Source organism: Diabrotica undecimpunctata, chromosome 7 (assembly GCF_040954645.1).
Source record: "Diabrotica undecimpunctata isolate CICGRU chromosome 7, icDiaUnde3, whole genome shotgun sequence".
Taxonomy (NCBI): Eukaryota; Metazoa; Arthropoda; class Insecta; order Coleoptera; family Chrysomelidae; genus Diabrotica; species Diabrotica undecimpunctata.
The window spans coordinates 45558954-45586570 of NC_092809.1; the positions used below are offsets into that span (position 1 = coordinate 45558954).

The following is a 27617-nucleotide window of genomic DNA, read 5'->3' on the forward strand; positions in this document are numbered from 1 at the left end:
TCCAAATCTTTCACTTACTTCATTTACTTTGTTTATCTGTTGCTGTAAACTGTTCAAACTGTCAAAGCAAACTGGCAAAAATAACGGTGTCGTCTGCATAACGGATGTTGTTTAGGCGTTCTCCATTTAGAAGTATTCCATGTTCGCATTTTTCCAAGGCTTCACTAAATATTTCCTCTGAATATAGATTAAATAATATAGGTGAAAGTATACAACCTTGTCTAACGCCTCGTAGAATCTGGATCATTTCCGTTGGTTCACCTCCAAAATTCGTTCTTATTGTGGCTGATTGGTTCCAGTATAAATTTTGTATTATACGCCGATCTTTATCATCCATTTGGGCTTTTGTTAGAATATCCATCATTTTTTGGTGTTGAACTGTATCAAATGCTTTTTGGTAGTCCACAAAGCAGGTGTAAATATCGCAAGTCATATCTCTGCATCTTTGAAATAATACTTGTAGACTAAACAGTGCATCTCTTGTACCTACGCCCTTCATGAATCCAAACTGTGTGTCTTGTATTCTCTCTTCGCATAGCTTGTATATTCTACGATGTATAATTTTAAGAAAAAGTTTAAATGTATGGCTCATTAGACTTATTAGCCTATATTCTCCGCACTTTTTTGCTCCCTGTTTCTTTGGTAAGGTAATAAATTCTGAAAGTAGCCAATCTTTTGGGATATTGCCTGTGTCATAGATATTATTGAAGATTTTACATAGTACTCTTAAAGATTCATCATCAAGAAGTTTAAGAAATTCAGATTGTACTCCGTCTGGTCCTGGAGCTCTACCTTCTTTTAGTGATATTATGGCTGCTCTTATTTCTGCCACTAGTATAGGTGGTCCTGTTCCGTAGGTTATGGGCTATATTGGGGGCTGGTTCTCTCTCTCATCAAAAAATAAATTTCTTATGTAATTTTTCCAGGTATCATTGATTCTCTCTTTGTCCACGATTATCTCTCCATTGTCATTAACAAGTTTACTTATTCTTCTGTTTTTTACATTTACCTGTAATTTCTCTTACCTTCTTATGCACGTTGAAGTCGTCGTATTTACTTTGGAGAATTTCGATTTCTTGGCATTTTTTCTCCAGTTCTTTCTGTTTGGCTTCTCTGATCTTTCTCTGTATCTCTCGCTGTAATGTTTTATACATGGAGTTATCGTTCTTGTTTTTCCTTCTTTCTTCCATTAATTGCAGAATCTCTGTCGTCATCCATGTCTTATTCTTACCTTCTTTGTTTTTCATAAAATTGTCTTTAATGTCGTCTATTGTTTTCTTAAGGGATTCTATCTTATCTTCTGTGCTTTCCGTTGTATTATCGATTTCTTTAAATTTTCTATTTAATGTTTTGCTGACTATTTCTTTTACTTTGCTACATTTCAGTTTTCTCATGTCATGTTTTTTTACAGTTTTTCCGCGTATTTTCTTTAACTTAGTTCTATACACGCCCACTAAAGGATTGTGGTCAGATTGAATATCAGCGCCTGGGTAGGTTTTAATACTGTTGAAACTATTTCGATATCTTTTGTTAACAAGCATATAGTCTATTTGATTTCTAATAATAACGTCTTCTCCGTTGTCTCTAGGTGATTTTCACGTATACAGGCGTCTAGGCGGTAGTTTGTAAAATGTGTTTAGCACGATTAAGTCATGCTCAGCTGCAAAGATACTCATTGTTTCTCCGCGTCGATTTCTCTCTCCTAATCCATGTGGACCAATATGTTGCCCTTCTTTTCCGTTACCTATTTTTGCATTGAAATCTCCCATGATTATAAGGAGTTCGTGTCTCGGTATATCTCTTATAAGGTTGCTTATTTGTTTGTAGAATTCTGATATTTCTTCATCACTATGATCTGCTGTGGGTGCATAGACTTGTATGATGTTTGTGTTCACCGGTGACGTATTTATTTGTAACAGGAGGATTCTATCGTTCACTGGTACGAAGTTGTTGACTTGTTTGGCTATACTTTTATGCGTGATAATTCCAACCCCATTCTCATATTTACCATTTTCTGATCCTGAATAGTATACTCTGTAGTCTTCTATATCACAATAACTAGAGTCAGGCCACCTCATTTCACTTATGCCCATTATTTCTATTTTCATGCGTTCCATTTATTTAATTGCGCATTGGATTTTTCCTGATTGAGCCATCGTCCTAACGTTCCAAGTGGATATCCTCTTCAGACAATTCGTGTGGACTTTTCTTAAAGGTGTTTTATTGGGTATTTCACAGGGATTTTGCATATTAACGACCTGAGAGGCCCTGTGGTCATGGGAATGACCTCTCTTGCCGGATCTTGGTCTCCGATGTCCATGATCAGTATGCGACTTTTTATTGAGTTGTACAGCCATTATAATTGTACTAGAGATATCCATAGGGATCTTTAATATAGTGGTTTCTCGTTGCCTTCTATATTCTTATGCCGTTGACCAAACCATTGATTCTTCCGCCTTTGGGGCCGGTTTCTCAGCCCCAGGACAAAAGAGTGCCCTACCACCTACCAACTCGTCCGCCCGGAGCCGTTGGTCGGTAAGTGGGGGACTGCTTATACCGGCAATCACTCGGTCCCTATCTGCGTTAGCCATCAAAATTGATGTTGCCCGTCCTCTACCGCGTGGAGGTGCAGATTCGGATTTTTCCTTCATCGAGATTAAGACCTTTCGGCATTTCCTAATCTCTCCAGAGCTTTAGAGGGCTTGTAGGAACTAATTAATGAAAAAATCAAAAAATTTAGTATAAAAATAATTTACTCACAAATTATAGTGGCATCACACAAAACACGTTGACTTCCGTCAAATAACTAAACATGATTATGGACGGTGCGCTTGTTGGTTGGTTCTCTCAGTAGTATCGTGAAGTCACTTAAACATTGTCAAAGTTTTTATTTCTCTAAGTTTAGCATATTTCATAAAGTGGGAGGCATAGGTGAAGTGCAGTAACACCCGCCCTTCACCTATGCCTTCAGGTAGTTTATTGGATCTTATCGAATGTTTTATTTTGCTATCAACAGTAGTTTCTTGACCCAGCTATTTTAATGCTTTTGTAGAAGCCTTTTTGAATTTTACGCACATCACCATTGTAGCGAATCTGAACCACAATATGGATTTAAATAATCAGTGTCTTACGAACTTCAAATACATTCTTTTTGTTCACTTTATTATTATTTTTGTTGACCTCACCACAATGTACTCTAGGTCGTTGTACTTGTACCTTCTTTATGTCTCCATGAGTTACCCGCCAGATAATTACGCATCCTATGGGTATTTTGATTACATAAAATTGGTTGAGATGACCCAGCTGAAAGTCCAGGTGCAGATTTCTTTGTCAAATACGTTTAAAATGAGTAGAAAAAACGTAAAATGTTATAAGATAAAATACCTGCTGCGTCAATAATAATGGAAATTAATTGGAAATAAAAAACAGGCCCAATCAGGCCAAACAGGCAAAATCAGCCCTTTAAATACCTATTGCGCCTCCTTGTGGAGGTGCAATAGATCTTTATGGAGGCTAGAAACATCATCAGCACAGCCAACCTAAATTTAAAAGTTGTACATTGTGATAATCGAAATAGCCAGACAATCTTTCATGTACTTAATTGCTCATTATCAAAATTTTTAGGTCACAGTCAACATGTCAATCATTACAACCAGCTCCTTAATCAATTTTCTTGTAATAATAGCATCGATAATATTTACTGCTATTATATACATAAAATATAAATATACATATTGGAAAAGAAAAGGTGTAGTACAACTAAAACCCACATTTCCTTATGGAAACCATGGAAGTACTCTTCCACAAGGAATTGCATTAGGTAGGATAGTACAGAAGTTCTACGATGAGTTTAACAGACAAGGACTGAAGTTGGGAGGTATGTAGATATAAACTAAACGAAATAAATTACTGAATTATTTTTAAAATGTTTTTATTTAATATAAAACTATAATAGAACACATTGATTTGTATTAATCAGTAAGGGTATGTTCTTGCGTTTAATTTGTTATTCTTAATATTGTAATAATCTAAAAGGGATAGAGTTTCACCTTGTCGAAAACTTTTTTGATATCGATATACATTCTACTCTACTGATTTCTTAGTAATTTGCTTTATGACGAATGTTGCATATCTAGGTGCACGATATTACAGTATGAAAACGGTATTGTCCATATGATACGCTTATCTTCTGATTAATTATCTGGTCCGCTGGTAATAAAGTTACCAGTATTTAATGTCAAAGCAGTCTTCTTAGATGAAAAATCCTTTAACACAAAATTCAGTATATTCTTGATATGTAATAAAGATTGTAAAATTCAGTTGAAGCAGTTGTTTATGGACGGATATTTACACTTTCAAAGCAATAAAGAACCTTAAGCTTTATTCATATTATTTTTTGTGTATATTATTTAAATTGGATATTGGAGTAGCACACTTCAATATAAAAATACTGTCTGATTTGTGAATATTTTAAGGTGACAATCTAAGAGCACTTACATACATTTTATTAGGTATCAAGTATTCATCTTGAGATTTAGCAACATCTTAAAAATTTTAAAAATCGTAAGATATAAGACAATCGTGAGATCGTCAGATTTGTCTTTAATTCGTGAGATTTTACGATAAATCGTGAAAAGTGACATTGGCATCACTCAAAAGTCAGTTGGAAGTATTAGTGACAGCTACTAAGCGGGGTGAGGGCGTATGTGCAGTTTTCTGCAATTGGCGACCACTTATAAGAGAGTGATCTACGATCGTAAACCGCGTAACTAACAAAAGGTTAAAACAACAATCTATCATCATAAAAATACAAGGATAATACGATGAATGTGGTAATGTTGGAAACCTTTCTACAACAGAACATCCTAACGTCAGCTTACCATTTTCTTCTAGTACAAGAAAAATTCAAATTGAAAATTAAAATTGAGCTGTCCGAGAAATTTGTTTTTACAATTAATAATCAAAATAATATTTTAGTATTCTTTATTTTTAACAGTATCACTTCAGATATATTGTATATATATATATATATATATATATATATATATATATATATATATATATATATATATATGTTGGTATATTTTTCAAACTTCTTCCTATGCCCTGCTCGATTATCGTGCGATAGCTGTTAAATGGGCTATACTAATTTTGTTGACGGCAGCTCAAAAAAATGATGCAGAGGATCTGCTAAATCATTCTCTTAGGTTTTTAAGCTATGACGTTCGTCTTCGACCTAGTCCCATTCTTCCTTCTCCATCTCAATTCTTCTTCTTCCTCTTCTTCTACTTCTGGGAGATCTTTCGCTCTGTTTAATTCTGAATTAACCTAAATTAACCTGGTTAATTTCCTGCTAGTTAGATTGCCAACTATCCCTCCATCTTTAAGGTAGTCTTCCGGGAGGTCTTGAACCGGCGGGTTGTTTTCTAAGGCAATTTTTGAGAGTCTATTCTCATCCTTGTATTAATTAATTAAGTATATTATATCTCTCTGGGTGATACATAACATGGCCAAGATATTGCATTTTACGATTTTTATATATTCTGACCACTTCCGTAACTTTTTCTAGTCAACTGCAAAACAGCCTCGTTACGAACTCTATCTACTTAACTTACTCACAGAATTCTCCTATATACCCAGATTTCAAAGGCTTTAACTTTTCTTAGAAGTGTATCCGATAAAGTCCAACCTTTTATACCATATAAAAGAAAAGTGAACACATAACATCGTACCATTCCAATTTTTAGTCTTAAAGTAATATTGTTTCCACATACGATTTTCTTTATCTTAAAAAATTTAACTCTGACTTTTTCTATACGTATTTTAATTCTTTTGCTCATGTACCAGTTTTCAATTAGATTACAACCAAGATCTCTTTCTTGTCGTTTCCCCAGTACTGAGGATCGTAATTTCTTCCAATATTCCTAACAATTTTTCTCCATTGGTCTCTATCTTCAGCTGCTCTGAGAGGTAGGGATGGGAAAGACCTACCGGTTTTAACCGAAATACGGTTTTTTACATCGCAATAACCGGTTTTATCGGTTGTTTTTTTTTTGTCCCGGTTATAGCAGGTTTTTTATTTTTAAAGTAAAAACCGGTTATTAGGTTTTTACCGTGATTAGGATTAGGTTAGGTATTATTTTGGATACCAATCATAATTATTATTCACAAGTAATTATTCCATAAAAACCATAATTCAAATTTTATTTTATTTTATAAATACAGAAACAAACTGAAAGTGCAAACTCACATCAGCCAGAAACAATTAAGTTTTGTTATAATATTTCGTTGAAAGGGTATTTGTAGTCGTCATATTTACATAAGAAGCGATCTGGTACATCATCATGAATTGCATTATTCAATTTATTTTTAAGTAAAATATTTATGTTGATATTATTTTTTTTAAATCCCATTTGAAAGAGTCTGAGAAATTTTTTATAAGTTGAAATGGTTGGGGTGGGGAATTTTTTGGGTTTGGGAGGAGAGAAAAATTGGTGGGTATTTTAGAAGATATTTTTAAATGGTAAATTAAATTTGCATCATTAATTAAATACAATAATTGCATATTATATTCTACTCTCATAATATATTCAATGGCAATAGAACCTGAATTATTTTAGCGCTCTCTGTTGAGCAGTAGTATAATAATTTTGGTTTACTGTTCTCTACATCCGACTACTGAAATTTTATCGCCTTTCGATGAGGCCAGAAAGGGAATCTCGGGTTCCCAGTACATTACTGCTAGCCATGTTATCCCCCTTGTGTCTATTATCGAAAGATCTTTAAAAAACCTCAAGCCAAACCTTAGTACAGCTCAAAAGTTATACCAAAAGCTTATAACTAGCCTTTAAGAGAGGGACACTAAGCTTTTACGAAACCCCCTGCTTTGCCATGCTACAATCACGGACCCGAGGTTCAAAAAACTATATCTGAATCTGTCTATGGCGGAGACAGTCACATCCAATTTAGGCTCGTAAGTTAGGAGGTATCTTACCGAAATAGAAAAACTTTCTCCTTCCTACCCCTTCCAGAATGAAGAAGCTAAAGTGAGTTTAAAATCAAACCTTCTTTGGTCTTCACACGATCTGGAGTTGGTGAACAGTGGTTCCAGTTCTGATTGACTCTATAGCTGCAGCAGCCTTTGCTGCCGAGATTAAGTGATCCGTTTTCATTTTAGGAGTAGAACAGAACCTGTATGCCAGGCTTGGCTTTTATAGCTAAAAAATACATGTCGTTGGTTGGAAGTTCGGTGGCATCAGAGAGACTGGTGCTATCATTGAATGATATTGTGTCAGACCACCGCTTAACCGACCAACATATATATGAACAAGTTTTTCTTAATAGGCTTCATGAAAAATACTGGCCAACATAATGCTAAATCCATTTCATATAATATAACCTATTTGTAACCTTCTAACCTATACTTTTTTACTTCATATATTACGTCATTCTACTTATATTATACTTTTATTGTATATTATTGTAATATGTATATATTAATCTTACGCCATATTATATTTAATAATAATCAATAAATATATAATAATAATAAAATAATAAATAAATATAATAATTAATAGAATAAAATGGTTTTATTAAAAATTGTGTTTTATGTATATTTATATTGATGTTCTTTCGATAGTACTAATTTTGATTATATTGATATCGAGTCCAATGTAGTATCGCAAACTAAACTGCATTGTAAGTGTAACTTTGTAACCTATTTTATTAAAAAAAACCGAAAACCGGTTTTTGGAAAAACCGGTTTTTTTGGCCGGTTATAACCGCCAGGTTAAATTGTAAGCAAAAAAAACCGGTATAACCGAAACCGGTGTTTTGTCAAAATCCGCCATCCCTACTGAGAGGTTCGCAGAATGAGTTCAGTTGAATTCCTAATTTGTTCAGACCATCTAGTTGGTGATCCCCCTCTTGATCTTCTCCCCGGAACGTTTCCAGAAATAATTAATGTCTCCAAACTATCGTCACCTGTGTGAACCACGTGACAGAAAAATTGCAGAATACGTTGCAGACATATTGTGGACAGCCTTTTTCTAGTCTCGAATTAATTTAGAGTTAAAACGTCTGCCCTATGAGCTGTCCAAGGTATGAGCAGCATTCTTCTCTAGCACCACATCTCAAAAGCTTTAATTTTTTGGCGCTCGCGTCTGCGAAGAGTCCAAGTCTCTGCCCCGTATAGAAATATTGAGAATACAAGGACATTCACCAGTCTCATCTAGATATTTTAAGAGATAGATCTGTCTTTCCAAACTTTAGTTAAGCGACTCATCACATTTTTGCCATACCAATACGTCTCCGAACTTCTGCTTCACAGCTACCATCGTTATTAATACTAGACCTAAGATGGACAAAACTGTCCATTATCTGGTATTCCTGTAATATGCTTTATTAGATAAAAATGGAGTTGGGTTAGTCTGGCTCTCAGGTACAGATATGTTAGTCAGTTTAATAGTATGGAATCAGTCGATCACTATTATTTTTGTCTTAGCTTTATTGATTTTCAGACCAACTTTATTGCTTTCATACTCGCTCAGTTGCTGCTATAAGTGTAGTGTCATCAGCAAATCTTAAATTGGAGATTTTCCTATCAGCCATTGTTACTCCACCTTCCCATACATCTAAAGCCATCCTCATGACATGTTCACCATAAATGTTAAATAAGTCAGGTGACAACACGCATCCTTGTATAACACTTCTCGCGGTCTTGAATTGGTTTGGGAACTTCAGATCTAGTCGTAATGTTGCTATATTGGACTGGTACAGATTTTTAATAAGTGTCATCAGGTGCATTATTGTGCCTTTTTCTATTAAAATAGACTACAGATTTATCCAGCTTACACAATCAAATGCCTTTTGGTAGTCAACGAAGCATATAATCATAGTTACTTCTACATACATAGGAAATTCTCTAGACTGTTTAATTAGTTGTGTTAGGTTCAGGATTTGTTTCCGTGTACCTTTACCCTTTACAAATTTTGTTTCTTCCTGAGGTATTTGGTAATTTAGATAGATTTTTTAATCTGTTTTTGATGACATGAAACAAGTTTTACTAGCATGTGTTATTAGTGACATGCGGTAGTTTTCACATCTGGTAGTAATTCCTTTTTTGTGTAGAGGAATATAAATTGAGGTACACCAATCAGATCTCCACTTTCCTGATTCCAAACAGCGAAACAAATAGAATGGATGATATGTAATCCTTTGTTACCTAGTAATTGTACTATTTCACTTGGTATTGAATTAGGGATGGCGGTTTTTGACAAAACACCGGTTTTCGGTTATACCGGTTTTTTTTGCTTACGGTTTAACCTGGCGGTTATAACCGGCCAAAAAAACCGGTTTTTCCAAAAACCGGTTTTCGGTTTTTTTAATCCAATAGTTACAAAGTTACATTTACAATGCACTTTAGTTTGCGATACTTCATTCGACTCGATATCAATATGATCAAAATTAGAACTATCGAAAGAACATCAATATTAATATAAATAAAACACAATTTTTAATAAAACCATTTTATTCTATTAATTATTATATTTATTTATTATTTTATTATTAATTATGATTATGATTATTATGATTATTATTAAATATAATATAGCGTAAGATTAATATATACAATAAAAGAATATGAAGTAATATTTTAAGTAAAAAAGTATAGGTTAGAAGATTACAAATAGGTTATATTATATGAAATGGATTTAGCATTATGTTGGCCAGTATTTTTTATGAAGCCTGTTAAGAAAAACTCGTTCATACAATATGTTGGTCGGTTAAGCGGCTTCTCTCATCTGACACAATATCATTCAATGATGAGACAAGTCTCTCTGATGCCACCGAACTTCCGACCAACGACATGTATTTTTTTAGCTATAAAAGCCAAGCCTGGCATACAGGTTCTGTTCTGATCCTAGAATGAAAACGGATCACTTGGCAGCAAAGGTCGCTGCAGATATAGAGTCAGTTCATTTGAAAAAGAACTTTGAATCTGTGTGTCCTGAGAACTTGAACTGAAACCACTGTTCACCAAACTCCAGATCGTGTGAAGACCAAAGAGGGTTTGATTTTAAACTCACTTTGGCTTCTTCATTCTGGAAGGAGCAGGAAGGAGAAAGTTTTCCGATTTCGGTAAGTTACGTCCTAACTTCCGAGCCTAAATTGGATCTGACTGTCTCCGCTATATATGGATTCAGATATAGTTTTTTGAACCTCGGGTCCGTGATTGTAGCATTGCAAAGCAGGGGATTTCGTAAAAGCCTATTGCCCCTCTCTTGAAGGCTAGTTATAAGCTTTTGGCATAACTTTTGAGCTGTACCAAGGTTTGGCTTGAGATTTCTTAAAAATCTTTCGATAATAGACACAAGGGGGATAACAAGGCAAGCAGTAATGTACTGGGAACCCGAGATCTCCTTTGTGGCCTCATCGAAAGGCGATAAAATGCTTACAATTTCAGTGATTAGTTTTATATCTGAATCAGAAATCATCCTTGGTGCTTTTTTAATTGAGGGATCTGCCAATATTGCAGCTATATATGGGGACATTAGTGTAAATCTTTTAAGCATATGGTAGACAGAATTCCATCTGGTTGTACTCAGATGCAGAGAGCAGTAAACCAAAATTATTATACTACTGCTCAACAGAGAGCGCTAAAATAATTCAGGTTCTATTGTCAATGAATATAATGAGAGTAGAATATAATATGCAATTATTGTATTCAATTAATGATGCAAATTTAATTTACCATTTAAAAATATAATCCTCTAAAATACCCACCAATTTTCCTCTCCTCCCAAACCCAAAAAATTCCCCACCCCAACCATTTCAACTTATAAAAAATTTCTCAGACTCTTTCAAATGGGATTCAAAAAAAATAATATCAACATAAATATTTTACTTAAAAATAAATTGAATAATGCAATTTATCTTTTATTTTTACTACCATCAAAAAAAATTATCATGTATTACTTTTAACATGTTTGTATATTTGTATAATAGGTACATTGTAACTCATTTAATACTTCCTGTATGGGTGTATCGTTTTGAAAATGTAGGGAAATCCTTGGAGATTCGTATTCGTAATCGGTAATTCGATATTTATAGTCAGAACATTATTTTTGGTAATCAGAAACAACCATTCACCCACTTTCAATGTCAAGAGTCAAGTGTGAAAAATAGATGATGTAAAAGATCACTTCTTATGTAAATATTATGATTACAAATACCTTTTCAACGAAATATTATAATAAAACTTAATTGTTTCTGGCTGATGAGAGTTTGCACTTTCAGTTTGCTTCTGTATTTATAAAATAAAATAAAATTTGAATTATGGTTTTGTTTGGAATAATTACTTGAAAATAATAATTATGATTGGGATCCAAAAAAATACCTAACCTAATCATAATCACCGTAAAAACCTAATAACCGGTTTTTACTTTAAAAATAAAAAACCGGTTATAACCGGGACACAAAAACAACCGATAAAACCGGTTATTGCGAAGTAAAAAAACCGGTTTTCGGTTAAAACCGGTAGGTTTTTCCCATCCCTATATTGAATCAATGCCTGAAGATTTGTTTCTCTTTAGCGATTTAGTTGCATCTTTTCTGCTGGTACCTCGTTATTTTTAAATATCTCGCCACAGTAGTTTCGCCATGTTTCCAATATTTCGTCAGTATCAGTCGTTAGATTACCTTCCTTATTTATTACAGACCTCGTTTGAAATTTAAATGCTCTGGTAAGGATTTTGATCTTCAGAAATAAATCCCTTGGTTCATTTCGACAGCCATATTCCTCTATCTCTCTGCATATTTAAGAGATATAATCAGCTTTCTCTTTGTAGCACTGTTTTCTGATTTCTTTCGACAACGCTTTGTATTCATCGTTTGTTCCGTATCTAGTTTAATGTTCTTTTCTGCGTTGAATAACAGTACACGTATTATTGGATATCCACGGCTTACGACTCATGGAAACCGCTGCCTCACAGTCTTTTGCAGCCTTGATTACCTTATCTTTGAGATAGATCCTAGTCCTCTCATAGTCACTATCTACTTGGTCTAGAGAAAGAGCTTCTTCTAGGTTTTGTTGGAAGTCATTGATTTTTGATGAATTTAGAGACATGACTTTTCTTAGGGGTCTTCTTTTGGGGACTTCAAAACGGAGTCGAACGTTCAATACCAGAAGTTGATGATCGCTTCCACAGTCTGTGCCAGGATATGTTTTACAGTTAGTGCAAGTTTCAGAAGGTCAACTTTACTGACAATTATGACCTTTGTCTTTGTAGGGTTTATCCGACACCCTGTTAGGGTAAAAGGAAGGGGAGAAAGAAGTCTTTGTAGGGTTGTTATTTTTTAATTTGCATTAGATTCAACACTTTTCAAACCATTAAATAAAATATTGATTTTTTTAGGTATATATATGGGTTTAAGTCCTCAGTTGGTAGTGGTAGATCCAGAATATGCTAAGGATATTTTGACAACAGATTTTCAATACTTTACAGACAGAGAAATATATATTAATAAAAATAATCCTATAACGGTTAACATACTTTCACAAGAAGGTACAGAATGGAAAGAAACAAGGGTAAGCAAAATATTTGTACTTGTACTTTATTTAAGTGAATATTTTTTTAAATTTTTAAAATTTTTTTTAATATATTATAATAATTTTTTAATATTTTTTTTATTTAAAATAGTAATTTATAAAGTACTAAAGAAGGACAAAATAATAAGTTAATCTTTTTAAGTGACTTTATTTCAAGTAAACTACAATTTCGATTCTAGTAGATCATTTGACCAGTGTCTTTTTAATAAAAGAATTTAATTCCGACGTTAATTTTAAGTAGTTATATTACATGCAGGTATGAAAAAAAAAACAAAGGTGATAACATTTATAAATTACTGCAAAATTAAGGTATTTTTGTTTTTTATCTAAACTGCATAAAAAACCTGTAACTGAAAACGGACAGCTAATATAGCTATAGAAGCAGAAAAATGGAAGAAGTATTTTGAAGAAATATATTAAGTAACGTCTTCTTCTTCTTCTTCGCGCTACTAGGATTACTCCTGTTTGTCTGCCTCTTATTCTGTTTCAGTCGTTGTTGACTGTACATTATCTTTCCACCTTTTTGGCGGCCTTCCAACGGGTCTTCTGCTATACGGCTTGTTGTTTTTATAGATGTTCGCTAATCTATCTGGTCTCATTTGGTTTACATGTTCGTTGCAGTTTTTTTTCTTGTTTTTATCCACCTGTTAATATGTTGAATTTTGCATTGTTCGCGTATACTTCTGTTTGTCTGTCTCTTAATGATATGCCCGCTATTGATCTTAATACTTTTATTTCGATATTGTTGATTTGTTGTTTCGTCTTTCTTGTATCGGTCCTTCTCTCCTCTGCATATGTTAGGATTGGTCTTACTGTTGTCATGTACACTTTCATTTTGCTTTCCGTGGTCAGATGTTTATTTCTCCATATGGTTTCTTGGAGGCAACCACTTACTCTTGTCGCTTTTGATGCTTGCCTTGTGGTCTCTGTTCTTATATCCCTGTCACTAGTGATCTCTACTCCTAGGTAATTGAATTTCATTATTTGTTCTACAATTTTGCCGTCTATTTCTAGTTTGCATCTACGCGGCTCTTTACTGATCACTATACATTTAGTTTTTTCTACTAATATTCTCATATTAAGTTTGCTTGCTGTGATATTGAAGGTGTGAAGCTGCCTTTGTAGGTTATCTTCGTTATCAGCAATTAGTACGGCATCATCGGCATAGCATAATATCGGGATTTTATGCGCTCCCATGTGGTATCCGTGTCGTTTTCTTACTTCGTGAATTATTTGATTCATCACCATATTAAATAACAATGGGCTGAGCGAGTCTCCTTGGCCGATTCCTTCTCCGAATTAAGTAACTTATAGAGATGAAAAAAGAGAAACAATATCGAACGCAAAACAAGATGAAGAAGAATTGACCTATACAATAGTGAAAGAGAAAATATGTAAACTTAACAACGAGAAAACAGTGGAAGAAGACAGAATATGTACAGAACTTATAAAATACGGTGAAGAGCCACTATATAAAAAGATTTCTAAACTAATACAAAATATATGGAGTAAAGAAATAATGCGCGAAGAATGAAATAAGGAAATTATAGTGACAATCCCAAAACAAGGAGACCATAGAATATGTAAAAACTACCGAGCAAGTAATTTACTGAATGTAACCTATATAAAGTAATGATTACTAGTATAATTAGAGATAGACTAACAATATATACAGACAAACCATAGGAGATTACCAGTACGGTTTTAAAAAATGAAGATCCGCAATAGACGCTATACATACGGTAAAACAAGTGATATACACATGACTAAACAGAAGAAACATGATACAAGACTTACAAGAGAGTAATAATATACCAAATAAAATTATAATTATCATAAAAATGACAATTTGAGATTCCCAAATAACAATAGACCCAATTGAGGAGAAAGAATAGAAATAATAAAAATAAAAAAAATGGAGTAAGACAAGGAAATGCCCTCTCAACGGTACTATTTATTCCATCACGAGACAAGATAAAAAAAACTGTCAAGCGCAGAAACTATAAACAAGAATGCAGTACAAATAATAGGATATGCGGACGATATAACCATAGTAGCAACATATAAAAAGGTATTAAAGAAAACCTTCCAAAAAATAGAAAACGAAGTCAAACTAAGAGGACTGAAAATAAATGAAAATAAAAAAATACATGAACGTAAGTAAGAAAAAGAAGACACAAATGACAGTACTTACAATAGATGCACACAACAGAAGATTTAAAAGTGTAGATATAAAAAGACGAATTCAAGATGAAAATATAGCGTTCTGTAGAAATAAAAAAATGTTTAGAGATAAGAAGATAACACGAAACACAAAAATGAAAATCTATAAAACTACCATAAGACCAATAGTATAATAATATGCTAAAGACACATCTTCATTAACAGCACGAGAAGAAAAACAATTAAAAGTTTTTGAGAGAAAGAATATGAAAAAAATACTGGGGCCAAAGAGGGAAAACGAAGAAAGTGCCAGACAATGATGCAAGATTGGATGGGTCAAGAAAACATAGTTAAAGTAATAAAAGCACAAAAATTAGATGGTATGGACAAAAAGGAGAAATAAAAAGAGCAATCCTTTGAGTTATAACGAGGTGGATACCACCAGGTAAAAGAACCAGAGGCAGAACTAAACTGAGATAGAGACAACAAGTGGAAGAACACTTAAATAGGATGGAAATTAGAAATATAGAAAAGACAATTAAAGAGAGGGAAAATGGAGAAAAGTAGTGGAAACAGACAACAAGAACAGTGTTGAGAATTTGAAACTCGACATTTCGGCACTCATTTTGGAGCCATTATCAAGAGAGACATGGTTCCGTTCGAGTTCGGGGTCTCAATCTACCTACTCCTCAGTGTCGAGGGACGACAGGTCTTCAGGTTTCGTAGTACTTTCTCTAGAGAGAGTCCCCGCTTTAGGCTCCTGCCTCTTCGGGGAAGGGGTTTTTGTTTGTTTTTTGGGGTTTAACCTGTGTAGCTGATTTTATACTTTTAGTATGCGCGGGAACGGTATGCGCGAAAACGGTCTGAGTGGGATGGGTTGGGAGGGGGGTCGCTGAAGCAGCGGTCGCCATGTTGCCGGCAGTCGTTTAGCGTTCCCGTGCGTGATTAAGCTATTATCGAGGACCATCTTCTAATCTCAGTACTCTTCCAACTTTAGGCTACTGATTTTTTAACCCGTCCAAACGACCGAACTTCTTATAAAATACGGATGAGATTCCTTTAGTCGTCTCAAGATCTTGGGCAACACAGTGGGCTAGAGAGACGTTATGCGGAACACTAAAAAGATCCTGCTGAACTTCTGTGGTTACGCTGAATCTAGCACTCTTTTTCTCTGCATAATTTGACATAAATTCATTAAAACTTGGTCGCCGATCATCATTGATCTTATGTTGAAGGGTTCGGGCTTCTTTTGTTTTATTTGAGCCAGCATAAAGTGCAAGACGGTTTATGTAAACTACTTTTGGTTTACCTTTCGGCAACTTCTTAATTTGGTATATTACGTCATTTATTTTATTTTTAATTTCATACGGACCCTCCCATTGTATTTGAAGTTTGAGAGACAAGGCAAGACGACGTTGTGGATTATAACGCCAAACAAGATCACCTACTTTATAGCTTTCATTCTAGCATCGAAAATCATATTGATCGTTCATTCTGTCACTGGCTAACTGGATGTGTTGTCGGGCAAGTTCATGAATGTTGTTCATTCTTAACTTCAGGCGGTCGACATAATCTTCGCTAGCGACATGTTCTTCGGAGGGTCTGTAGCCAAACTGTAGGTCGCAGGGCAATCGAACTTCACGACCTCTGTAGTTTCATTCACGGCCGAGCGGTAGGCCATTGGGAATAAATGAATGTGCTGGTGCGTATGTGCTTAAAAAAGAGAACCAAAACAATAGTAATCAGCAATCAATCAGTCAGATGTAAAATAGAAATCGACATTATTATTGAAAGAGTAATAAAAACAAAATACTTTTAAACTAAACTGTCCAGCTTTGGAGACCTGGAGAGAGAATTGAGAGATCAAGTTGCAAAAACAAATAGACTGGCAGTATGCCTTAATAACACGACATGGCGAAACAGACCCATTAACACTGAGATAAAGTCAAGAATTTATAAATGTAAGATCAAAAAGGACGTATACATCAGCAAAAAATCCTATACGGCCACAATACAAAGACTGGAAAAGGAGGATATAAGAGTACTAAGTAGAATTACAGAAAATACACCGAGAGATCAAGAAAGAGATCGAAAGTCATTAAAACAAAATATAGCGTACAGTGTATAAACGATTGGACGCTAAACAGAAAATAGAATGGAATGACCACATAAACGAAATGGGGGGAAGACCGTCTAGTCAAAATAGCCAAAGATACATTACCAATCGGTAGAACAAGTATCGGACGACCATTTGAAAGATGGAGTGATAAAATTGTTTACGAAGAAGAAAAATTAGAAGCCAAATTAAGTGCACTGTGTCTACAGATAAGTATTTTCTTGAATTACTCTATAAAAAAAGATCAAGTGCTAGGCCATAGTTTAATTAAAAAGATCCGTTACTAACATTTACCAATATCTTTATTTTAGTTTGACTATCCATTCTTCAGAAAAGAAAGGATAGAAACGCAATTACAGCTGACTCAAACCATGCTAATAAAAATTATTACAATAGTGATAAATTATTTAAAAGATACAAAATTGTACTATTCTATTTCATGTAATAAATTTTAAATTATTCTACTTGTAATTTCACCCATAACCTGCGTGGTTATTGTGGTATAAATAAAACAAAACTTTTAAATAAAATAAAGTATGAAATAAGTATAAAATTTATAAGTCGGTCAGATAGCCAAGCGGGCTGGGCGGCCGGTTCTCATTCTCTTCACTACGAGTGGTTCAGTGGTTCGATCCCCAGCTCGGTGTACAGAAAATAAAAAGGCTAACGCAGTAGTTTAAAATTCTAAATGAATCTGCGGCTTAGACTAGAATATGCTGGTGTCTGATCGGCCTATGGTGGAGCAGTACGGCAAGAGATAAGGGCTTGCGGCTCAGAGATACTCCTCCATAGATCCCTACCGGAAGGGCGAGGCGCCTAAATACCGGTGTGTATATATATATATATATATATATATATATATATATATATATATATGTATATATATATATATATATATGTATATATATATATATATATATATATATATATATAATTTATAAGCTTATTCCTACTAATTATGCAACACCAGTATCTTATATTCGGTTAATAGTTATCTGCTTAACCTACTAACTAGAAAAACCAGGTTTTTCTGTACGGGCGATAAATTATTACAGTTCTAAAACTCTAAAAGCTGGCCTTGACTCATAAAATGTATTATTTTTAGGCCAAATTTTCGAACATCTTTACATCAGCAAAAATGAAATATTTCTTTGAAACTCTTAAAAAATCCAGTGAAGAACTACGGAAAAACATAAAGCCATTTGTTGATAATGGTAAAGATATGGATATATTTGAAATGCTAGCATGTTACGCCACGGATATTATAGGTAAATAGTAATAATTTTTTAACATTATTATTGATTTTATTACAATTAACGCTCTTGCTCTCTTTAAATCAATGAGAGATATCACCACTTAAACTTTTCAAATATTTGATAATCCGCGCAAGCAAAAGGAAAGTGTAAAAGTGTAAAAAAAAGTTTGTTAATTGCAATCAATGTGCATGAGGAGTGCTTGTTGACTTGACGATGTCAAGCTTTTTGTAGATATATTTATTTATATATTTATAAATATAAAGAAAAAAAAAGAAAAGAAATTTAATCTTTGCAGATAAGTTAAATAGTAAACTCTTAAATATTGGGGAAATCTGCAAGAAAGACTCTAATGAGTATCAATTGTTTCGCCGAACGTTTTCGCCAAAGAGAAGTAATTTGGCTTCTTCAGGGCTGAAAGAGAATAAATTATAATTAGCTACCATATATTATCTATTAAAACATTATTGATGTTACGGGAATTGTAGAGTTAGAATATTAAAAAACTTTGCTAGTAACATAGTGGTGTTTTTTGTTACTATGTGTTTTTTTTAAGGTTTGAAATGTATGGTAGCTTTGAACTTAACACGCAAAAGTATACCCAAGGTTAATCGAAAAACCCAATGTAACTACATTTAAAAGGAGATAATTCTTTGAATTGTCGGCAATAACTAAATTTTTGATTTTTAGAAAGTTTAAAAGTGAGGTTCTGCTTTAGCCTGAACGCAAGCGTTGACAAATTCAGTAGTTCTTATGAATCTTTATGTCGTTAAGGTTCATTGGTAAAAAACGAATGAAATTAAATCCCAGTATAGGGAAATATTATTTTGATTTTCTTTATTTAATTATATTCTATTGTTCATGCATTATTATATCTTATTGAGATGTATCTAAGAAAAGCAAGGGAAAGTTATCTTTTTTAGTTAATGAAAATTAATTATAAAGGTAGGTTAGTTGTTAATGGATATATCAGTCAAGTTAGTTATCTGTGATGTTGTATTGTTCTTGGTATCTGATTTAAGTAAGAAGTGGTATATATCGCTTAGATTCTTAATGTCACTTTTAACATTAATAGAGAAATCGTTAAGGAAAATATAAGACATTTCGATGAACTCTCTTTTAGATTTATTGTTCTCACGGTGGAGAATTGTAGTGTTCGTATATTCCATGAGATGACCAGTGGAATGGACATGTTTGGCTAATGCACAACGGTCAGGGTGAAGTCGAGAATCACTTTTGTGTAGTGTAATACGTGATTTCAATAATTGAGATGTTTGACCGATGTAGGAATTGTTGCAAGAGAGACATGGAATGTTGTAGACAATGTTACTAAGCCTATCTATGGGAGTCTTATCTTTTATCTTAGACTAAAGATTATTAATTGTTAGGGCTGATCTACAAGCCACATTAAGTTTAATGTTGTTATTATTATTACCAAAGCCATTTTCAACACTTTTCAGAATCCTTGTTAACCCCGGAGTGATATCTCTGAAATATGGTAATGAAAATATATGGTATATATATGGTATATATATATATATATATATATATATATATATATATATATATATATATATATATATATATATATATTTTAGTAGATTTTCTTATGGTAGGTTAATAAAAAAGATTGTCGTGATATTAAGACATTGTTATTTACTTTTTTCTACGTTTCGGCAGAAAATCCATGCCTTTTTCAAAAAATAATATTAACTAAATAACATTTTATCAAAGACATTATAAGGTTTAAAGGACAAACTTTTGACTTACGAAGCATATAAAAGTTCATTGCTAACAAGTATACATTAAACGTCACAATTAAAATAATAATAGAAGCATAGGACAGACTCACTAAGTCACTAAATGTAAAAGGCATTTTAAATTTTAATATGTTGTTTATTGATGTTGGTTTATTATTTAAACAATCAGTTATATATTAACATCATAGGCTTTCTGAGATTATCTTTTTGTGTGTTTTTAAATTGAATTAAAATATATCTTGTTTAAATTTTTGACATATTTTTTATCATTTATTGCATTATTATTCTTTTTGATTTGTATAGACTCTAGGAGCTCCATCTTTTTTCTACTATGTTCACTTTTATTATCTTGTTTTTGTCTTTTCATTTTATTTTTTTTTTGAAATTTATGTTTCTTTTCGTTTTCATGTTTTGTGAGGGCGGTTGAGTTTTTTTGTCATTTTTGTGAAAAGGTATTCTTGAGTTAAGTAGCTGACTGGTTTGTCCAATATATACTCCATCATAATTCGAGCAGGGAATTTCATACACAACATGCAATATTTTTAATAAAGGGTTTTTTTTAGTCTTATAAAATTATTTTTCAAAAAATTTTGCCCTTTATGAGCAACGGTAATTTTATGTTTAGACAGAAGATTTGCAAGTTGTTCTGATAAACCTTTTATATATGGGAGACACATATATTTTTCTTTACCGTGTTGGTTTTGTTGCTATTATGGTTATTGTAAAGGTGGTGTGGGTATGAATTAAGTATTATTGTTATTTTTGCTTTTTTAATGGCCTGAGATCTATTGATGGGATCGGATTATCTGATAGCTCTATCGGCGAGTCTGATAACTACAGATTTCTTTTGAGACAAGGAATGATGAGAGTTGAAATTTAGATATTTCGACGATCAGGATTTTTAGTGTACCATGAAGTAGTTATAGTACTGTTTTCTATATGTAAAGTCGGGTAGTAGTCAGGCATTTGAGTGCAGCACCAGAGGATAAAATGGATATTTTACTAAATAAGTTTAATAGCCTTCACCAAAAACTAAATTTCACATTAGAAGTTGAAAAAAATTGTCAAATTAATTTTCTGGACCTTGTCATACAATCCGCTATTAAAGGAACACGGTAATGGATAGCCCAAAACATATTTATTCTTGGATACTTTAATGTACTCATAATTAAAGTAATTCCTACAAAATTTAAAATCTCAGAAGCAGTTGTGTTTAGTACTTTTCCACGAACTTGGTGAAAATTAATATTAGTTTGTGTAGTAACTCAAAAAAATCATTGTTATAATAATGGTCAAAGTATTTTAATGGTAATCGCTCAAACTCACTGCTTAAATCTGATAAGTTAGTTTCAAATTCTGGAACTTTAGTTTTCAGTTTAAATTTTTTGTCCCATTTAAAATTAATTTTTTTTAAATTGTGTTTTTTAGGAGCTTTTGCGCTATTATTTTTTTGGACAGCATTAACAGTTCCATTATCTGCTGGTTTTTCACCCTCCGTATCCACTTCATCTGTGCGTGTGCACTTTGAATTACATCTCGAGGTTAATGTTTGTCATAAATACTTTCTGTCGGGCCGATCTCCTTTTCATCCACATTTGATTTGGATTTTCTTAAATTTTCACTCATTCTCCTGTTGAAAATTTTAAGTTGTCTTTTCATTGTCTCTAGCATCACTGTCTGATTCAAGATCACTTAAATCAAACAAATCAGATGTGTAATTTTCGTCTGCTATAGAGTCATAAAATTCATCTATGTCACTTTCATCAAGCAGAGCTAAAAGTTCTTCTTGGGTTAAAGGTTTTTTTCAGTCTGTAAAAAAAATAACGCGTTTTTAGATGCTGATTAATATTTACTACTAACTACGAACTAGTGTACACATAAAATGTAATTGTTTGAGTTGGAACCTTAAAATATCTCCATTGAGTAAGAACCATTTAAGCAAAAATCAAATGAATAACGTCATCACAGTTGCAGTTATCCAAAATAAAAATAGATCTGTCTCGACGTTTTTTGCTAAAATGGTACTTAATTGAGATATTTTAAGGTTTCGAACCCAAATAATCACCCTGTATGTAGCCATAATAATCAATAGTACAACTAGGGCTGAGAGCTAGTGTACACACATGTAGCCATAATAATTAATAGTAGAATGAGTGTTGGGTACTCGATTACACAAATGTGTACAAATTTCTTTATGTCTCCAAATTTCTGATACTGCAAATTTTGTAGACATTTGGGAACTTCGACAATACGGAGTTATACTAATAGAAGACCAAATACTATTTACAGCTTAAAATGATTTTATGATAATAGTACTTACCACGGTTATTTAAGTCACGGTATGGAACCATTTTTTTATGATTCTCTATGATGTTACTACTGCTGCAATCTATGAGTGATTTACCGAACTTCACTATAAAACGGTCCAGGGGAGTGTCCTGTAGATACATTACCAAATACAGGTTTTTTTTTATTATTCCCACGATATAAATCTAACTGAATTAGTACACGCATGTATACGAAAGGATTCAAAAGGATATATATATATATATATATATATATATATATATATATATATATATATATATATATATACATATACATTTACATATATTAGGTATGGGTGGAGGTTGGCGTGGAGGTTGGCGTGGAGGTTAGCATGAGGATTAGCGTAAGGATTGGTGTGGGCGTTGGCACAAAAATTTCTGACAGTAGGATTTTGATTGTCGGGTGTAGCGGACGATATTTCCTTTACGAGAGGTCTCCAGGTCGAGGGTAACGGTATGCCGCCATCTCCTTTAAAAGACAATTTGACCTTTTTTCAATTTCTATGGCTTCTCGGATATTTCTGGGTAATAGAAGCGGGTAGGGGCCATAGTTCTGGAGTTTTCAAAATTAATTTTGTGACCTATATGAAGATGGTGTTGACCTAGAGCTGAAATTAAATCGAAATTGCAAAAAGAAATAAAATCTTCATAAATCCTATTTTGGATTCTACGATTTGTTTGCCCTATATAAGATCGAAGGCAATCTGCGCAAGTAATTTCATAAAGTCCATGCACAAGTCTGCACAAGTAATTTCATAAAGTCCGTGTTTTCTATTTGGAATGTTGTCTTTGATTGATCGGACAAGGGATGCAAGTTTTTGTTAGGGGGTAAATATTATCTGTCTTTCCCTTGATTTAAGAATTTTGTCGATTTTTTCAGTGACACCTTTGATGTAAGGAAAAAAGCTTTCGTATGATAAGGCTCTGAGTTTTGGGGTTGAGATTAAGTTGTAGATTGATGTCTGTGGATTCTCCTATTGATGTGATTTACGCGGTAACCGTTTTGGATGAGGACTTGTTTTAAACTAGAGAGCTCAGCAGGTCTACTTGCATCATTGTAAAGGCGTATTGATCTGGAGACAAGGGTATTAATGACTGAATTAATTTGTATGAAAAATTAATGTGTGATGAAATAATTAGTGATGAAAACCTTGGGATTGGTTTTCTTTAGGATAACGTCGAGAAACGGTAGGGATAAATCAGTTTTCACCTCCATCGTGAACTGGATGCTAGGATGTATACCATTCAGATGAGTTTGAAAAGACACCAAAGAATTCCTGCTACTAGGCCAAATGACGAATGTATCGGCAACATATCGTAGCCAACATGTGGGTTTAAACATTATTGTGGATAGTGCTCGGATCTCGAAGTATTCCATAAAGATATTGGCAATTACTGTTGATAGTAAGGAGCCAATTGAGGCTCCATTTATTTGTCTGTAGAATTGATTTTGAAAGATGAAATAAGTGTTGGACGTACAATATTTAATGAGAGATAATTGGTCTTGCTATATACTGTATTTCTTTTTCAGACTGGTTAGAGTTTCGTCTATAGGAATGTTTGGAAAAAGTGAAACGGTATCGAAACTCATTAGACTGAGATAAGGTATTCAACATAGATTCAACATAGAGCGCTCGGAAAAAATTACATATCTCTGGTTTTACTGCACTAAATTTGCAATTTCTTTTTTGAAACTGGGGTATAAGGTTAAAATAATAACATTGAACGTATTTTAATTGAAGAATTAGATCGTATTTTCATTGTCATTAGGTTTTCTGATGAAGTCAAATCTCTAGTAATGAGTTTGACGTTTTAATTATTTATTTAAAAATATTCCCATTAAAAAATTGATGAATCCCTAGATGACAGTCTTTGTAATACCTCATACTACACATTTCAACTGTTAAACTTGTCTATATATTGGTGTCGAAAAAAGGTTTATTACCGTTATTTATACGATTATAAGATTTTCTCTACCTTTAACCGTTGCCTATATTGTTTGTGTAAAAGAAAAGTCGCTATGAAGGGCACCTTAGCGTGAAGTATGTGCTCCTGTTCAATCGTTTTTGTATAGTTACCCAATAGTGTTTTTAATGGGAAGGTTAGGAAATTGAGTGAATGAACGAACGGTTAGAAAATTGTCATGAATTTAAACAAAGTGTGGGAGTTAAACCTTCATAAAAAAATAGGGAAATAATAGGCACTAATATTAAGAAAAAATCAAACATACTGCTGGATAAAAACGACAAAATAATTATAGACGTCAGCGAAAGGCTTAAAGATGGCAGAAATATATTCAAGAGCTATTTAAAGACGAACAGACTGAGATAGTACTAGAGCTGGAAAAGTTCGACAACGGCCCAGACATAAGAGAAGATGAGGTATTAGAGGCGATAAAGCGAACAAAGAACAACAAGGCAACAGGTCCTGACGAAATACCTGTAGACATAATACGGTTAATAGAAGAACAGCAAATTGGAATATTTGTCGATTTATTCAATACAATATACAGTACAGGAATCATTCCCAGAGATTGGTTGGTCTCAACATTCATAACACTACCTAAAAAACCAAATGCAAACCAATGCCAAGACCACCGGATAATAAGCTTAATGAGTCATACGCTCAAAATATTTTTAAAAATTATACACCGGAGAATACACAACAAACTTGAGCAGGACATAAGTGACACACAATATGGATTTAGAAATGCACTGGGAACGAGGGAAGCATTGTTCGCTGTGAATGTACTTGTGCAAAGGTGCATGGATGTTAATCAGTCAGTATATATGTCTTTCTTGGATTACAACAAAGCCTTCGATAAGGTCAGACATAACCGTCTTATCGAATTACTTGAAAAGAAAAACTTAGATATGAGAGACATCAGGATCATTAGCGCTATCTATTATAATCAGATCGCTATGGTAAAAGAGAACGACGTCTTTTCAAATGAAATGCAGATTGAGAGGGGCGTCAGTCAGGGCTGTGTCCTGTCTCCTACTTTAATTTGTATTCAGAGGAAATAATCCAGGAAGCACTAGAAGAACTAACTATGAGAGTAAAAGTAAATGGTCGACCAATCAATAATATACGGTTTGCCGACGACACTATTTTATTAGCGAAATGTCCTGAGGATTTACAACAAATGGTTGACAGAATGGTAGAAGTCAGTGAAGAAAACGGACTCTCCCTAAACACAAAAAAAGACACAATTTATGGTAATTAAAAAAACCGAACAGCGCCAAGAAAACATAACAATACATGGAGAAAAAATTAAAAAAGTTGAAAAATATAAATATCTGGGTACAATATTTAACGAAAATAATGAGTGCACAGAAGAGATTAAGGCAAGAATAGGACAGGTAAGAAATTCTTTCAACAAACTGAAAAAGGTACGCTGCAGCAGGGACATTTCAATTTCTTTAAAGATAAGACTTCTGAGATGCTACGTGTTCACTGTATTATTTTATGGGTTAAAGGCTTGGACTTTAAAGAAAGATGTTTCGACAGATTGGAAGCCTTCGAGTTATGGGCCTACAGAAGGATATTAAAAATAAGTTGGGTGGATAGAGTCACGAATGTCGAGGTGTTGAGAAGAATGGAAAAAGATAACTTATTCTGGGCGTTATAACTTATTGCAATTAATAATGCAAGGAAGAATACAGTGTAGAAAGAGTCGCGGAAGAAGACGCATCTTCTGGTTAAATAATTTGAGAGCTTGGTTTAACTGCACTTCTGCTGACATCTTTAGAGCAGCGGCGTCAAAAGTGCGAATTGCCATAATGGTTACCAACCTTCTTAGAGGAAATGGCACGTGAAGAAGAAGGAGTTAATTGTTTTTCCGTATTCAACCAATTGTCTAACTAAATAGGTCTTGAACCTAAGGCCACAAAAAAAAGATTTTTCCTTAGGGGCTACTTTCTTATACCCTCTTATACAGTATTCTGTGATAGTTTATTTTAACAAGTCCTCATTGCTTTAATTTCTTAACAAACAGTATGCACTGTATAAAATTTAACCGTTATTGACACATTCTAACTTTTTAGGAGACGTTATCTACGGTATTGAAGCTGGTAGTTTTAAGCCAGAAGGTGCAATTTTCCGAAAAATGGGCACTGAGTTATTTGAAAAATTTACGTTTTGGGATGAAGTTAAATCGTTTCTTACAATCTGCTATCCAAACATAGCAAAAATATTAAATATAAGTGCATTTCAAAAACACATTGGAGATTTCTTCATTAAATTTTTTAAGGATGTCATCGAGTACAGAGAAGCAAACAATATCAAGAGGGCTGATTTTTTGGACCTGTTAATAGAAATGAAAAAAAAAGGAGTAAAGCTGACCGACGAAGAGATGGGTGCTCAGGTAGGTTAGGTTCTTTTTAGTATAGAACAGAAAATAATAGTTTGTATATTAATTCTAACTATAGAATTATGCTGAGATCTTTTGTGTCTAGCTTTATTTTCTGTAGTTCATATAACAAATTTTCATGCTGGACTCTATCAAAAGCCTTGTGGTAGTCGATGAAAGAAAGATATACTTTTTTCTAGAGATCTAGGCATTTTTGAATGAGTTTTTGAATGTGACTCATTAAACGAATGACACTAAATTCGTCGGATTTGCATAAACTGGATTTCTTTGGTATAACTGTGAATTTTAAGTTAAGCCATTTCCTTGGTATTACGCCACTTTTACATATGTGTTAGTAGTTTTATGTTGTTATCATCTATTAGTTTTGCTACATCTCTTTCTTTTTCATGTGGTCTACAAGCTTTCTATTTATTTGAACATTATATCGCATATGTGACCCCTACGTCTAGGATTGGAAGTCTTCCCATTTCCCATGTCGACGTCTGTTGCAATTCTGGTCTGTCCTCTGCAGAGGATTTTTTGATAAATTCTTCTTATACTTGAATTTGTTTGTTTCTTTTTATAATTATTCTGCCTCTATTGTTAGCTAGAGTGGGTATATTATGTTCCTTGTTATTATTGGAGGTTTCTTTTATTTTTTTTTGTTGACTTTGAATGTATTTTGTTTGTTGTGTAGGTTACCTAGGTAGGTTTTTGCACTATGGATACTTGATGTAAATATATAATTAATCTAGGTAAAATAAATTTAATTCCTTAAAATCTTTTGATTACTGCCTTAAGGTGATTTCCCTGTATGGACTTGCCTGGGAGGTAGTTTAAACTAGATATTCTAGGTGTTTAAACTACATATTCTTCTTTTTGGCAAAATTTTACCACACAATAACCTCTGTCATTACGTGTGCCTAATCCGTATCCTCCATTAAAGTCGCCTAGTAAAATATTCATTTGGTATTTCTTGAGGCTTTTTGTGGTGTCCTCCTCGTTATTCATCCATAAAATTCTTCAATCTTATT

The 27617-nt window shown here is 33.4% G+C and overlaps 1 protein-coding gene across 1 annotated transcript in view; it reads left to right on the forward strand.

The window, feature by feature from the left end:
- Positions 1-27617, forward strand: part of LOC140446358 (uncharacterized) — an 88735-nt gene that overhangs the window by 6957 nt on the left and 54161 nt on the right. Inside the window, exons 2-5 of the mRNA XM_072538901.1 lie at positions 3625-3877; positions 12420-12592; positions 17998-18160; positions 26279-26598. Coding sequence (XP_072395002.1) covers positions 3637-3877; positions 12420-12592; positions 17998-18160; positions 26279-26598 — 897 coding nt within the window. The 5' untranslated portion in view covers positions 3625-3636. The remainder of the gene's footprint in view (positions 1-3624; positions 3878-12419; positions 12593-17997; positions 18161-26278; positions 26599-27617) is intronic.